This window comes from Ambystoma mexicanum, chromosome 6p (genome assembly GCF_040938575.1).
Source record: "Ambystoma mexicanum isolate Mex_15411 chromosome 6p, UKY_AmexF1_1, whole genome shotgun sequence".
NCBI classification, from domain to species: domain Eukaryota; kingdom Metazoa; phylum Chordata; class Amphibia; order Caudata; family Ambystomatidae; genus Ambystoma; species Ambystoma mexicanum.
The window spans coordinates 100,758,747-100,775,024 of NC_090935.1; the positions used below are offsets into that span (position 1 = coordinate 100,758,747).

The 16,278-nt window shown below is 47.3% G+C and overlaps 1 protein-coding gene across 2 annotated transcripts in view; it reads right to left on the reverse strand.

Annotated features, from left to right (window-relative positions):
• Nucleotides 1–16,278, reverse strand: part of GBA2 (glucosylceramidase beta 2) — a 470,157-nt gene that overhangs the window by 109,074 nt on the left and 344,805 nt on the right. For both annotated transcript variants that reach the window (XM_069626781.1, XM_069626780.1), the window contains exon 10: nt 11,333–11,437. In XM_069626781.1, coding sequence (XP_069482882.1) covers nt 11,333–11,437 — 105 coding nt within the window. The remainder of the gene's footprint in view (nt 1–11,332; nt 11,438–16,278) is intronic.

A 16,278-nucleotide genomic window follows, 5' to 3' on the forward strand; every position in this document is an offset into this window, starting at 1 on the left:
AGGGAAACACTGCCCCAGGGATGTGTCGAGCACTGCTCCGATGTACTGGAGCCGCAGTGTTGGCGTCAAGTGGAACTTCTTTAAGTTGAGGGAGAAGCCCAGCTTGTGAAGGGAGTGGCAGGTGATGGACAGATGATCCAGGACCTGCTCGGGTGAGCGCGCCCTGATCAACCAATCGTCCAGGTAGGGGTAGACGTGAATCCCCCCCTTTCCTGAGATACGCTGCCACCACCACCATGAGCTTGGTGAAGACCCTCGGGGCGGAGGTCAATCTGAACGGCAGGACCCGAAACTGAAAGTGCGAGTCGCCAACCGTGAACCTCAGGTATTTCTTGTGCTTCGGAAGGATCAGCACATGAAAATAAGCGTCCTTGAGGTCGAGAGACACCAACCAGTCCTGAAGTTGAAGGGTATGGAGGACTTGAGAAAGAGTAACCACCTTGAACTTGTCCTTCCTGAGGAGTTTGTTCAAACCGCGCAAGTCCATGATGGGTCTCAATCCCCGGTCTTTCTTCGAAATCAAAAAATAAGGGGAATACCATCCCTTGTTCCTCTCCGCTACAGGCACCGGTTCTATGGCACCCTTCTCCAGCAGGGATTGAATTTCCTGCGTAAGGAGCAGAGAGATTTCCTGGTGGGTTGTCGTGAGGCCTCTGCCGGAGAGGAAGACAGTAGCCGTGGGCCATGATCTCCAGAACCTACAAATCTGAAGTAATGGCACGCCACTCTACAAGATGCTGCGCCAGCCTTCCCCCCAACCCGTGAACCATGGGAAATGGCCTCATGACTGAGCTGAAGCGGCTGTGGCAGTGCCTGAGGGCAAAGAGGCAACTGCCTGAGCAACCTTGGCACCTCGAGTACCCTGTTTTCCACCTCTGGCACTCCTACAGTGGCCCCTTTGACTAGCAGCTCCCCTCGATTCACTAAAGGACGAGTAATATCGAAAGGAACCTCCCCTCCATTGTTGTCCCCTAGGACGAAAAGGCAGAGGTTGACGACTTTGCTGCAGCTTTGGAGGTCTGCAACCTCTCAAGGCTCTTGTCAGCCATGCTGCCAAAAAGATGTTCAGCATCAAAAGGCATGTTGAGGAGCGGAGCTTGCACATCAGGAGCAAACCCCGACTTCCGCTACCACACAAACCTGCGTATTACGGTGCTCGCCGCCATTAACCGGCTGACGCAATCAACCATGTCCAGACCCGACTGAACGGACTCACACATGGCGTCCTTGCCATCCTGCACAATAGCAAGAAAACCATCCTGTTCCTACCCTTCGGGAATATGATCAGCCGCTAAGGAGATACAGTTCCACAGAGTGTGCGTGAAACGAGTCAAGGCACAAACGGAGTTGGCAGCCTGAAGCGCCATACCCCCAGAAGAAAACACCTTCTTCGCCCAGCCGTCAAAACGTTTGTCGTCCCTATCAGGAGGGATGGTAGGGTGCGACGCCTGCTTTCCGATGGCCGTAGCCACCTGCACCACCATACTCTCCGGAGTGGGGTGCGTGGTCAAGTAGCAGGGGTCGCCACTGGCCGGGCGATATTTCTTCGGCAAGGACTTGCTCACTGCCAGGAGACCCTCCGGGGAAGTCCAAGCCGCAGCCACTCTTCTCTGCAAGGCCATATGGAATGGCAGTACCGGGTCAGTTGGTGGACCATGGTCGAGGATATCAGTCAGATCATCCTGCTGAAAATCCCCAGGGGGGCAGACCACCCCAGGCAATCCGTGACCCTCGACATCAGGCACTGGTAAGGAGTCTGCATGCGTGCCAGGCTCAGGCCTACCAAACTCCACCTCTGGAGAGGTGTCCAGCCCACTAGCGTCGTGCAACGACTGGCGCAGGTCCTCAAGTTGGCTATGACCAGAAAGGAGGCCATCAGGAAACTCACCTTCCTCAGACCCCTCATCCACCTCAGAAATATAATCCAAAGGCTGGAAAGAGGGTACAGAAAAAGGAACAAAGACATTTTTAGCCTTGGCCAAAGCCTTTCTGGGGGGTTCCACCGTGCCACGGGGTACCTCTGAAAAAGCCACCTCAAAAGGCGTTGAGGGCATCGACGGAATCGGCGTCAAGCGCGGCGCCGATAGCTTGGGCAGCATCGACACAGGCATCGAGGGCAGAGCACCGAGCGTGTCTCGCGACAGCCTGGGCGCCGATGGCGTCGACGACTTCCTCAGTGGCAGAGCCTCAAGAGAGTCCGCCGAAGACCTCGGCGCCGCCGGCGTCGATGTCTTCTTCGAAGACTTCACAGGTACTCGCAGTCTCGAGGGCATCGAGGACCAGGACCTGGAACGGGCATGCCTAGAGCGACCATCCTTATCCGACCGGGACCTCGAAGGCGCCCGGTGGTCGCGACGACTGCTCGAGCCTGAAGGCGGACGAGCGGTGTCTCTAGTACGGCCACGACCAGCGTCCTCAGACGGCACGGACGGACCGGAGCCCTGCAATTTCGGAAGGAATCCCATTCCTCAGGATTGGAATGCTTGTTGGGGCAAGCAACCCGCCGACGGGCGGGGTGCCGCGGATGAGGACGGGGAAGGCGACCTGTGACGGCACTTCCTGGAGCGCCTCGAAGAGGCAGAGGAATGGCGGGACCTACTCCCAGACCGAGAACCCCCGGACTCACAACGACGATGCGGAGAGTCGCCCCTTGAATCATCCGTCGAAAGACCAGTGGAACGGGACTTCCGGGGCTTGGCCACCTTACCGACCGACAGCTTCTTCTTACGCTCCCGCAAGGCCTTCGATGTGAGCGATTGGCAGTCGACGCAGTCATCCGTATCATGGTCCTCCCCGAGGCACCGAGGCAAGCGTCATTCGTGTCCGTCAGTGACATCTTGGACCCGCACACCCAACACTTCTGAAACCCAGACCGCAGGGTAGAAGAAGCCGAAAACATCATACAATATTCAATGAAGAAACAGGTTCGAAGAACCGAAAGAACAGGATTCAATAGAATCGAGGCGCGCCGAGATCTCGGAAGCGAACACGTTCGCGGAAATAATGGAACTGAGGCTACGGCGTTGTGCGTCCTACTTATAACATCCGGTGATGTCGGCTCGACGGAGGCCCTGGAGGACGGCGTATCGACGTCATCGACGCAGGACGCAGAAAGATATTCCGAAGCAGCACAGCTGTGGTGATTACTGTCATAGATATGGAATACGTTAGAGGACCCAATCCCCTCTAAAGAATGTTAGCAATAGCTTGCTGTTCTGTTCTTAGAAATAGAATGCAGAGTACATGTCATGTCACTGTATTCTAGTACAGTATATGATTATGCTATGCTGGATGAAAATATGTATGCACACACATAGCTTATATTATGCACGTAGTTTACAATGGAATGCTTTCTACGCACACGAATGCATCATTGTTCTGTAACAGTAGATTTCTGTTCTGTTCAGCAAGTTAGATTCAGGTTCAGATGGCTGAGAGTTAGAGCCAGAGGGAAGAAGGCTGTCTCATAGCTGGTTGAGAGAGAAAGGAGACAGTCTCACAGTCTTAGTCTTGGAGGCTGGCTGGGTTGGGGTTGCTAATGCACTCATAGCTGCATGTTAGAGATTAGTGACATTTTTTAATGCATGTGTAAAGATGCATTTTGCTTTGAAACATCCCATTTCTGGGTCTCTGTGATTATCTGTTTTGTTTGTTTAAATAGCATAGCATTTTTAGAATTCACAGCACCAGTTTAACCTTGAAGACCTATTCTGAAGTGTCATTTTGTAGAACAGCCAGTAGACCCTAGCAGCTGCACTGAAATCACTAGATGGTTGTGAGACTATGTATAGGTTGCAAAACATGCGTTTAGACTTTGGGTGATAAACATGCAAAACCATGCCCTGCTTACCAATTACAATGATTTTAAATCTTTCACTTCAATGTGTTTCTAAATAACAATTAATGTTAGGAAAATATTATAGCACACTTTAAGACAGCCTGTTCAAAAACCTTGAGAACTTACTATATTCCGAAGTTAAATATGAGCTGTTTTCTTAAAATGCAGCCGTCAGCTAGAAAAGTGGACTGTTTTCAGTGAAAACTGTTATTCCCAGCTTTCAGCAGTTTTATGGTGCTTTAGGCAAGGCAGGCATTGCCGACGTGCTTCCATGCATACCATTGCTGAAGGCGGCTATGGGACTTTCAAAGCGAATGCCATTTTCCATCTCTGGAGAACATTTCCAGTTAGTCCAAAGCCTGCACGTTGAGTCACTATCCTTCAGCATTCACTGTAGGGCTTCAGAGCAGCATTGATTTGTATATAGTGATATACCTTTCACACATACTAACAGCAAGACAATCATTTACATTAAAACAATCATAAAAGAAAAAACATAAAAATGAAACCGCAGATCAACAGAAATGATAATATAAACACTGGCGAATAAAATGAGTTATCCGCTCACAGTAACAGATTGTCAAAGGAGAATATATCTATCATCAATTAGAGATAGTGTTAATTTATTTTGCCATTTACCTGCATCTTGTATTTTTGTTCATTTTTTTCTAGCACAAGACAAGGCACATTACGCTCAATATCTATTACCTTCTGAAGGTGCATACAGCTTACATGATTTATATTTTAAATCACAAATGTCTGGACTGACATGATTTAAATGTTCATTATACTGAATATTCTACATTTATTTTGGTTCACTCAATTCTTTTGAAAGAACGCCCGATTCTATGACAAGACAGGAGGCTCGCATTATGCTTATCTTTCTTTAATACTGCCATATTAGCATTTCAAAACTTCAACTTTTAACTTTTATGTTTTGGTTTTCTTACATGTTACTTGGAAAAAACAAAGCAGGAAGTTACAAGTTTCATCTCTCCACTGAACTGAATCAACTAGGTTTTAGAAACCACGCTTCCCATAATCCTGAGGCCCTTTGTAGTCATGACCTCTACTCCCACACCAATCAGTGGCCAGATAGGGGTATAAACACTGGCTCCCCTAAGTCCATTCCTCTTTCTTTTTGCTGCCATACTGAGATTAGTGTTATGTCTCATGTTTCTGTTCTTAAATTATCGTTGCCTATTATGATTTAGTCACTAAATGTACTCGTTATCAATGATAGTTAGCTGATAGACTAACAGGTGTTTAAATGATGGCTGTCGAGAGCTTATTTTACAGCGTTTGTACCGTTGTGTAGGAAGCGCGTGCACGCGTATTACTGGCGTTTTCCCCCGTCATGCTTTTATTTCAATTCTAACAGGAACGGGAGTGAGGAGAGGCGGGGCAGAGCCGCGGGCAAAGCCGCTCGCTTCTGGCAGCCGCCCCGTTCTCCTCCGGCGTAGCCGAAGTCTTCGCTCGCGAAGGCTCTAGGACCCTGCGGCAGCCTACATTATACGCGTGTGCGCGGAGGCAGCTCGCGCCGCCGAACGCGCAGGGCTTCAGGACCCAGCATAGCAGGTTCAGCCTCATATCATTCCCGGGATGCTCCACGTTCCCCTTACGCTCGCTTTTCGCGCGTACACATAGCGAAGCGGAGGATCGTGTGAGTCAGTACCTGAGGGAAATTTTTTCGAAAAAAAAATTTACTACAAAAGGAGAAAGACATTCCTTGGTGGCATCTGTTGGATCTACAGAGAACGTGAAACAGTTCACAGATAGGCTAGAAGGCGCAGAGTGCACAGGAGGTAAACTGATTTAGAGCCTTAATTTTCAGCTGACCCCGAGAAGTTAGCGCTGCTAACAGTATTCAATGGCTCACTCATCGCACCCGAGAGATTCCCAGTCCACCTCACCAGAGTGGAGTGAACAAGAGTGGGAGGAAGAACCCACCTGGCAAGAGACAGATTTATCCCTCAGCTTCAAGAGGGTACTGGGAGATTCACTTTCTCAAGCAGTCTCCCAAGGGGTGCAACCTTGACTGAAAGGTTAGAAATGCTCGAAGCATGCATGGCTGAGCAGCAGGAACAGCTGGCGGCCAGGAAGAGATGGGCCGACAGCCCTGGAGAGGGGACGTCAGCTGGAAACCCTCAGAAGAGGGTTGAAAATAAGGGAGGTAAAAAAGCCCGGAAGAGCGCAGACTCTTTGACCCCCTTGGGCACAAAAGATAGGGTTGACTCTGTTCCCCAAAGTGAAAGAGACCCAGTCGCCAGATTGAAAGAAGCCTTTCTAGCAACATTAGCAGATGGCCACATCAGACCCTCTGCCCCAGGGGTGGACAATTCAGGGGAATATGAAGAGGGATACGGCCCCGACGACGAAGGTGGCGAGGAAGAAGAGTTCCCTCAGCCAATTCCTCAAACTCTTCCCGAGGAAGAAGACAACGTAATAGATATGTTCGACCCGGAGTCCATTAGACACCCAAAGTCTTCTGAGTGGGTGCCCTCACCCAGAGTGGCATTATACATGTAACAACATATCAGGAAGCCGTTGGACAGAGAAGTTAGATCCCGCATGCGATCAGAATGTCCACGGCCTGAACTGCCCGGGAAGCTGGCAGATACACCAGAACTAGACCCAAAAATGGTCACTTTCGTGACCAAAACAGCACGAGACGTTAGGAAAAGCGTTGATCGTGCGTGGAAAGGGTGTCAAGATAAGCTCTTGGACTTAGCGGGCCCACTGGCAAAGATTATGGACCTTGTAGAAAAATCGAAAGATACTGGTACCCCAGTAGATATTCACGACCTAGGTAACTGGGCTCAAAGGGCAGTGTGTTTGTTGGGTAACGCCAACTGTGCACTCTCTTCGGAGCGTAGAAGAGGCATCCTCCTAAAGATCGACAATAAGCTCAGCGATCTAGCCACATATGAAGCAGATGAGGGCGCCGAAGGCCTGCTTTTCGGGGAGGCCTTCGCTAAGGAAATGTCTCAATTTGTTGGCACCTACTCAGCCCTCGAGAGAACTCAGAGCTCTATAAATATTTCCCGGTCGTGTTTTTGCTGGGACCGGACGAATCAGAGGTCGTTCGTCCGGTCGCTACAACTATCAAAAAAGGCCTCAAGGTCCATGCGCCCAATATTGGGAAAACCGTCAACAGGACACCTTTTTCCCGGCCAGAGGAAGACACCCAAGAGGCCGCAGAGGAAGAGGTTATTTCCGTCAACCCGGCGCAGCAGGCGGTGAGTACACCAATTGTTCCTATCAGAGGCAGAACTCTCCGTTTTCTGAGAGAATGGCAAGCTTTGTCAAGCGATGCTTGGGTTTTACAAGCAGTAGCGGGCCTTCACCTAGATTTCATAGACATCCCAAAGCAGTACAGAGAACCTGTCCCCATTTACATGCCACTAGAACAGAAAGCGCTTTTTACACAGCGAGTTCAGCAAATTAGTAGAGAAAAACGCAATAGAGCGCGAGAGCACAGAAGGTCAGGTTTTCCTCAGCAATATGTTCCTGGTGCGCAAAGGGGAAAAGATTTGTTCAGTCATAAATCTAAAAGAATTGAACAGTTGGCTGCAATACAACCATTTCAAGATGGAGGGCATCCATCTCCTCCGAGACCTATTGCGTTCAGGAGATTGGCTAGCCCGTCTAGACCTCAAAGACGCCTAATCTAGCGATTCCGATAGCAACTACCTTTCGGAAGTATCTCCAGTTCCGAAGGGAAGGAGAGATTTGGCGCTTTGCATGCCTGCCGTTCGGGCTGGCGTCAGCACCGTGGGCGTTCACGAAAATGATGAAGCCAGTAGCTGCAGCTATCAGGGAGAGAGGTATTTGTATGATTATCTATCTGGACGATATCCTGGTGATGGGATCCAGCAAAGAGACCCTCACGAGAGATGTGCAGTGGATTTTCAAGTTCCTATCATCTCTGGGATTCTTAGTCAATTTAGAGAAGTCCCAATTAGCGCCAGTTCAGAGGTTGGAATTTTTAGGCTTCGCCATAGATAACGTGAAAGCGACTCTAGAGCTTCCAAGTCACAAAGTGAGAGCGATAAAGAAGGAGCTCAGGACAGTGATTGCAAATCAAGTAATTTCGCTTCGGAATCTGGCCAGAGTAGTAGGCTTGCTTGCAGCCTCCATTCAGGCCATCTTCCCGGGACCGTTACATTATCGAGCGTTACAGAGGCTCAAGATCAAGCATCTCCGCGGAGGCCTGAAATACCAACAGCTAGTGAACCTAGACCAAGATGCCATGACAGAGCTACGGTGGTGGCTAGAGAACATGGAAGCCTGGAACGGGCGAGCGATCTTCGGAGATGTTCCAGAACTGACCATCGAGTCAGACGCAAGCAGGTCAGGTTGGGGAGCCAGGTGCGAACAAGCTCAGACAGGCGGGAAATGGTCCGGCGAAGAGATGACTCTCCACATAAATTGTCTAGAACTTCTTGCAAGCTCCTTCGCAGTTCGAGCATTCACGAAGGACAAAATAAGATGTTGCGTATTGCTCAAGATGTACAACATCTCGGCAGTCCGCTACAACAAATTAGGGGGAACAAAATCCAGAATGCTAGCGGAATTAGCAAAATATTTCTGGCATTATTGCCTTCAGAACGACATTACAGTCACTGCGGAATATCTTCCAGGGAGCCAGAACAGTATAGCAGACTGGAACTCTCGGTATCTTACTCCAGCGATTGGAAGCTACACCCTCTAGTTTTCAAGCATCTCCAAGACATATGGAGACCCCTAGACATAGATCTGTTTGCATCCAGACTGAATGCGCAGACGCAGAAATATTTCAGTTGGAAGATAGATCGAGGAGCAGAGGGTACGGACGCTTTTCTACATCCATGGAACGGAGCACTCCACTATGCCTTCCCGCCATTCGCAATGATCACAAGAGCTCTAGCGAAAGTCCGCAGAGACAAAGCGGAAGTGGTGATGGTGCTACCCTGTTGGAGGGCGCAGGCCTGGTTTCCAGTAGCGATGGAATTTTCTACGGATTTTCCGAGGATAGTTCCGAGCATCCAGGGCCTTTTACTCGACCCGACCGGTCGAGTTCACCCGCTCATAGAAGCGGGCTCCTTGCAGCTGATTGCCTGCAGGGTTTCAGGAGAAGATGGAACTTGCCAGGAATTTCAAACATCGCTGCAGATTGTATCCGAGATTCCTGGGCGCCTTCCACCATTAGGAGCTATAACACAGCTTGGAACGGTTGGGCGCAGTGGTGTTCAGAACACAGTCTGGATCCCATTTCAGCACCTCTAATGAGCATCCTGAACTTTTTGGCTTCAAAATTCCAGGAGGGTTCTGCTTACAGAACGATAGGAGTATACAGATCCGCAATTTCACCAGGGCACAAGAAGATAGAAAATAATCCAGTAGGAGAGCACCCAGCAATCTTACGGCTCCTCAAAGGTATAAAACTGAGAAGGCCGCCAGAGCCAAAGTATGTGGTTTTATGGGACGTTAGAGACGTTTTTCAGTTATTCCTTAGGTGGCCGGAAAATGAAGCTTTATCCCGGTCACAATTATCAGGCAAATTAGCTATGCTTCTATGTCTAGTAGCGTGCAGGAGAGTGTCAGACGTGAAAGCATTGGAAATCGATGGAAAGATATTTTATCCAGAAGGAGTAGCGTTTACTATCGCGAAAAGAAAAAAGACCGACTCCAGAGTAATTTCCTACCCATATTTTGCAGAGAATAAGAAGTTATGCGTAGCACAATGTATCAAAGATTATGAAGCAGCTACAGCGCATCTCAGACCGCGCGGCGTAACAGTTGCTTATAGCGCGTAGGAAACCTCACCACGCAGAGATGGGTGAGGGAGGTCATGCAGTGGGCAGGGATGGACTTATCCTTATTTGGTGCACATTCCGCTAAGGGAGCAATGGCTTCTACACCATTTGCGACAGGAGTAGCCCTACAAGATATTATGAAATCTGCTGATTGGTCTTCTGAAGCCACCTTTAAGACTTTTTACTTCAAGCCAGTATCTGATATACCGATGAACAAGCATAATGCAAGCCTCCTGTCTTGTCATAGAATAAAGATTGCCCACGCTAATAGCTCAGGAAAGTCTTCATTCTATTAAAGACAAGGAGGCGAGCATTATATCCCACCCTAATGTATGAAACAAATGAGAGCAATGACTGAGCGAATAAAAACTGTCATGCATGGTGTTCCATTTGTAGTTCATTCCCACCCTCATATGATTTTTCTGTTCTCATAGGAGACGATCAGAAGGCGACATGAGCAAGTCAGGATATACACCGAGGATCTTCTGGCAAGTTGTCCCGTTGGACCGAACAGTCACGCCAGCTGCGGATCAAGTGCAGGCCTTATGGATTGTGTTTGACATTTTGGGGACTCTCTGTACTTCTAGAACCCTGATGGCAAAAGAAAGAGGAATGGAGTTAGGGGAGCCAGTGTTTATACCCCTATCTGGCCACTGATTGGTGTGGGAGTAGAGGTCAGGACTACAAAGGGCCTCAGGATTATGGGAAGCGTGGTTTCTAAAACCTAGATGATTCAGTTCAGTGGAGAGATGAAACTTGTAACTTCCTGCTTTGTTTTTTTCCAAGTAACATGTAAGAAAAACCAAAACATAAAAGTTAAAAGTTGAAGTTTTGAAATGCTGATATGGCAGTATTAAAGAAAGATAAGCATAATGCTCGCCTCCTTGTCTTTAATAGAATGAAGACTTTCCTGAGCTATTAGCGTGGGCAATCTTTATTCTCTGCCCATCCATCAGAAGATGAGCACATGATGACTTGAAGTGCTTCCGTGACTAGGCTCGCCACAATGTAAGGCAAGTGAGGCTGAAGGAGCAGGAATAAGACATCCAAGGTCTTATGTCATTATAGCACGAAATGTCTCTATAGAAACGCAGGTCGGATCGTAGGAAAGCTTAGTCAGAGTAACGGCTCACTTGCAGTCACAGATACTGGTCACATACAATCATGAAACACTCTTCAGATACAAGCGGAGATAGAGGGCATGTACAATCAGAGAATGGTCAGATACAACTGAAAGCATGCGTCAGATGCAACTGGATACAAACAAACCATGTGTAGGAGGTCTGCAATCTTTGGACTACAAAACCAACCAGCCTGACCCATCAAAGCCCATGATGAGGGATCATGGGAGTTGTTGTCCACAACATCTGGAAAGCCACAGATTGTAAATACTTGCAAATCATACCCGGCATGGGTCAGATGCAATCAGAGAGCCCCATGTTGAGTGCAAACACAGGCCTTGTTCAAATATAATCTCCAAGGTAGGTCAAATACAGTCAGCAAAATAGATCCTCTACAATCACTACACACATGGGCCAGCTACAATCACTGCAAAGGCTGCAATCAGAGACAATATCCGACACAATCCGGCAGACACATCTAATCCAAGAAACACAAGTCAGATTTTATCAGGATTTTGAATTCTTGGACTAAAAGTAAAAAGTTGTGCGACAAAGCTTTTTCTGTTTATACTCACCCACATCGTACTGAAGGCTGATCTCCAGCTCAGGCCACAGCATGACGAGCGCAAAAGAGGCATAAAAGTGCACATCATAGGTGTTGTACATACGATACTCCTGACCTGCAAGAACGACATAGGTTTGGTTAAGCAACAATAATACATGATGTATGAACATCAGGGATCCCTGCAAAGGGAGGGAAATCTGACTGACCGGAACGTACTGCACTATGAGGAAGGTTGTGGGATGTTTCTAGGTGTGCAACTGTTACCACCTCTAGGTCATGTGGTTGCTTTATCATCGCTGTAGAAAGCCCTCCGAATCTCAGATTCTGATATCTCTGCTTGGCACACCATTAAAAGAATACATTGCAGTCCTTCAGACTAATAAGGTCAACAACGCATGGGAAGAGGAATCTAGTGCAGCCCATTGAGGGTGAAAGGAAACAGAATTCTAGTTGTGGGTATTCAGACGAGCCAATACACCGCACATACCTAGATGTTGAGTATTAACACACATGCGCTATAGTCACTCTGCCAAGCCTATAAACCAGACTTCCTTCAGGTAACAGACGTAAAGCATATGCTCTTTGTTATGGGTGGGTTATATCATGGCAATTTCTGTAACAGAACATGTTAATTCCACTTACATTTTGCCATTTGCCAACATTCGCTCTCTACTGCATGCTCTGGGTAAGAGCTCTGATCACCCGTTTGTATTTTTCTTTCTTTCCCTCTTTCCTTGGCCATGGTCTTCACTCTGTTTATTTCCCTTCCTGCTCCTCCCGACCTCTACCCGCCCTCCTAGTCCCGGGCTCACCTCTCCCTCTGCCCACCTTTGTAGCCTCCCATAGATCCAGGTTGTGACAAGAGGTGACTAGAATATCTCTTCAGATGTTCTCCCAGGGCAGCATTGCCCGAGCAGACAGCAAAGGGCAGCCCCCTTTAGGCACCTCCCATCACCTGTTTGCCCTGTTCAGCCGCGGGAGCCCCCACCAGGCCCAAAGAAGCTAAAGCTGCACTAAAGTAAGGGGGCAACTTCCTTGCCTTAACATTGCTGTGACAATGTACGTTTGCTTTCAAAACTACTTTAATCCGTTCCCTCTGGTATACTGTCCTCTTGTGAGTCTTTTCATTCTCAGACTGCTCTTCTCCATGTGAACACCCCTGCCAACCAAATTGCTCAAACACCTCCATCACTGATTATTACCTCCATCCCTTACCTCAGCCCCCTCTCTCAAACACCATACCACATCCGAGTACAGCCACTGTACTTCTCCAAAGCAGCTGACCATAACCGTCTATCCACTTGACCTCACCCTCTAGCATACACTGAAGTGGTCTTCAGCCTCAACTGTAGTGACTGTTTTGAACTTTGTTGCATTTTAGGCACTACACATTTTGAATCTAGCTGCATTTTAGGTATTAGATTGCGACTCTAGCTGCATTTTAGGTATTACAAGGGTTTTGAATCTAGCTCCATTCAGGTACAACATAATGCTCTGAACTCTCTGTGCTAGATACAGCAACTGTTGCAGCTCCATTGGTACCTAATGGCAGTGAAGCTTCTGCATCTACTTATATGGTAAAAGTACAGTAATGGGTAGTGTGGGGCAAACTCAGTTCAGCCGTGCATAGAAGATACATTTGGTCTGGGGACTGCTTCTTGGGCAGATATACATGGGCTTAGCCCTCAGCCCATTACCAAGTAATACCTAAGAATGATACACCCCAATCCATGTGCATGTCCAGGAATAATCAAATAATCATATTTAACATTTCAAGAGTTGCAATTACAATTGTCAAATTATAAATGAGTAGATGAATAAGAACATTACCTCTGAACACATTTTTAAAAAGTCTGTGCCATAAGATAATTATCACAGTGCCGATTGGCAGGGCCAGCAAAGATTAATGATTTAAAGAACAGACGTCAAACAATTTGCATGTCTCGAATAGTAGTTTCCAAAAACAAACGAGTTGAAAAAGATACCAATGTTACCTTAAGGAGTGAAGAGGAAAAGAAAAAGGCGGGGCAGAGAGACAATATTGATATTACTGTGAGTAACTTGCAACATATTCCTAAATCCAAACCCAACTTCTGTAAGCATATTAGCGTGAGCTGAATCCCATAACCACGAAAACAATTTGCTTAAATTGTTATATCCTCACCCTATTAGTGAGCACTATTTTTTTATTGAACATTTTTATGGCGCATATACAGCAAGAAGTTTTTCCAGGCGCCACAAGACAAACAGGGAGCGGGGGTGCCGCAGAGGGGAAAATGACAAAAATGATCCTACTAGGCCTTGTGACATTCGGATAGTGCAAGTGCAGTAACATGAAGTGCAGGGGGAAGGGGTAAGTCAGGGGACAGTATGGGAGAGGGAAGGGGGTTGAGGGAGAAGTGCAGGAGAGACAAGGCCAAAGAGGATGGGCAGTACTAGGGGGGAGACCAAGAGGGCAAGTACCAGCGGCAGGGGGGAATAGTGCGAGGACACAGATATACCTAACTCGGTAGGCTAGTCAGGGAAGGGGGGAAGGGAGCCGAGGGCAATTGCTGGTAAAGGGGTGCAGGGGAAAAGTGGTCGAAGGAAAGCCTGGCCATATCATTCATGCAACATGGATCGTTGTTCACTGAACCATAATATTCCACCCATGTAATATCGTCGTATCCTTTCATAATGTAAGCTGCGTGTGGTGATCATTTAAAGTCAAAGATCAAGCGGCTCACCACCTCTAGTGTGCACCAGGTTAAACCAATCGCGTGAAGTTCATGTGGTCCATGCTGTGATTAACACTGAAAGTAATAAATGCCCATTAAAGGCATATCACTGCATCAAACTTCACTCTCTTTCTATATATATATATATATATATATATATATATATATATATATATATATATATATATATATATATATATATATATATATACACACACACATATACATATACACAACACACACACAGCTCACCCCATTAGGTGTAGTTATTAAGTCTATGCTTAAGTGTCCTACTGTGGTCTGCACTCCTTAGTACATTTATGCTCTGTAATAGAGGTGAATACAACATTTGATGCATACTGATTAAAAGGATTTATACAAAATGCTTAATGTATATGCAAAAGTAAAACTTGTTTTACCTAATCTATCCAGCTTAACTCAAGCATTGTTTGGGCCCCTGTTTTAAAGGTCACCCATCCGATTCGGCTTCCCATATGCTTTTGCAGCGGGCGCCATTTTGTTTCTATATTTATATACGATACATGACGTATTGCGTGTGACATCACCAACAGTGATGTATAAACCAATTACAACGAAAATAATGCTTTTCACCGGTTCTGACCCATTGCTTAAATGATTAACTCATTAGGAATGAGTAATCAACCACAACAATACTATAGTTAGAAGTACAAATTACTCTTACCTGGTAACGTTCTTTCGATGGGATTGTCCGACGACGTATTCCATATCTATGACAGTAATCACTACAGCTGTGCTGCTTCGGAAAATCTTTCGGCGCCTGCGTCCTGCGTCAATGACATCGATACGCCGCTCTCGAGGACCTCCTCCGACGGCTGACGTCACTGGATGTTATAAGTAGGACGCACGACGCCAGTAGCCTCAGTTGTAGTTTTTTCCCAGAACGTATGCCACCAGTCTAATGCCAGTCTGACACACAAAGCCTTGCGCAAACGTAAGCTGCAATCGCATAAGAAATTCTGTAGTGGGGAAGGTAGGGATGGAGCTATCTGGAATAAGTCGTCGGACCATCTAATAGAAAGAACGTTACCAGGTAAGAGAGTAACTTGTTCTTCGAGGGGATTTGGTCTCCGACATATTCCATATCTATGACAGACTCTCAACGCAGTACCAATGCAAGGAGGTCGGAAAGGAATTTAGAAAACAGAAATTTAGCATGCCCAATCAAATTGCGGAGTAAAGGACCGCCTTGCCAAAGGCCAGATCTTGCCCCCGGATAGAATCGAGGGAATAGTGACGTACAAAAGTATGTACCGAAGCCCAGGTGGCTGCATCACAGATGTTGCGAATAGGAACACCCCTCTGCAGGACAGTAGAGGCAGCCATACCCCTGGTAGAAAGGGCCAGTGAGCCGACCGGTGGGTCCTTACCCGCCAAGCGCTAACGCTCAGAGATAGCCAAAATAATCCAGCGACACAAAGTCTGTTTCATCACAGCCTGTCCCAAACGCTTTCCAGCGTAACCAATAAAGAGCTGATCGTCCACTCTGACCCGGGACATGCATGAAATATAAAAGCTTAACGCTCTCCTAGGATCAAGCCTATGGAGCCTCTCCTCTTCCTTACCAGCATGTGGAGGAGGATAAAATGTCGGAAGAACAACCTTCTGGCCTAAATGACATTCCGACATCACCTTCGGAAGAAAAGAAGGACGAACTCTAAGGACAACCCTGTCCTTATGAAAAACAGTGAAGGGTGGCTTAACTGAAAGTGCCTGTAACTCACTCACTCTGCGAGCAGATGTGACCGCAACTAAAAATACAGTTTTCAGAGTTAACCGTCTCAAAGGGCATGAATGCAAAGGCTCAAACGAAGCACCCATCAGAAACTTGAGAACAAGGTTCAAATCCCAACCGGGCACCTGGAAAGGTGATGGAGGGAACACATTAGTGAGCCCTTTCAGAAACTGAGAAATTAAAGGAATTTTGAAATAGGAACACTCTTCCAACGAGCGCTTAAATATGGACAGCCCTGCCAGGTAACCTTTAATGGTACCCACTTGCAGGCCCCTGTGGGCCAAAGAAAGCAAAAAAGACAGAACCATGGGAATTTCACATGCAAAAGGATCCATATTCTTAACTCTGAACCAGTCGCAGAACTTTCTCCAACGGCAACAATACAGGGACTTTGTTGCGGGCCTTCTGGCCGAAAGCAACACCTCCATCACGTCTTCAGGGAGGTCCCAATCCTTATACCTCAAC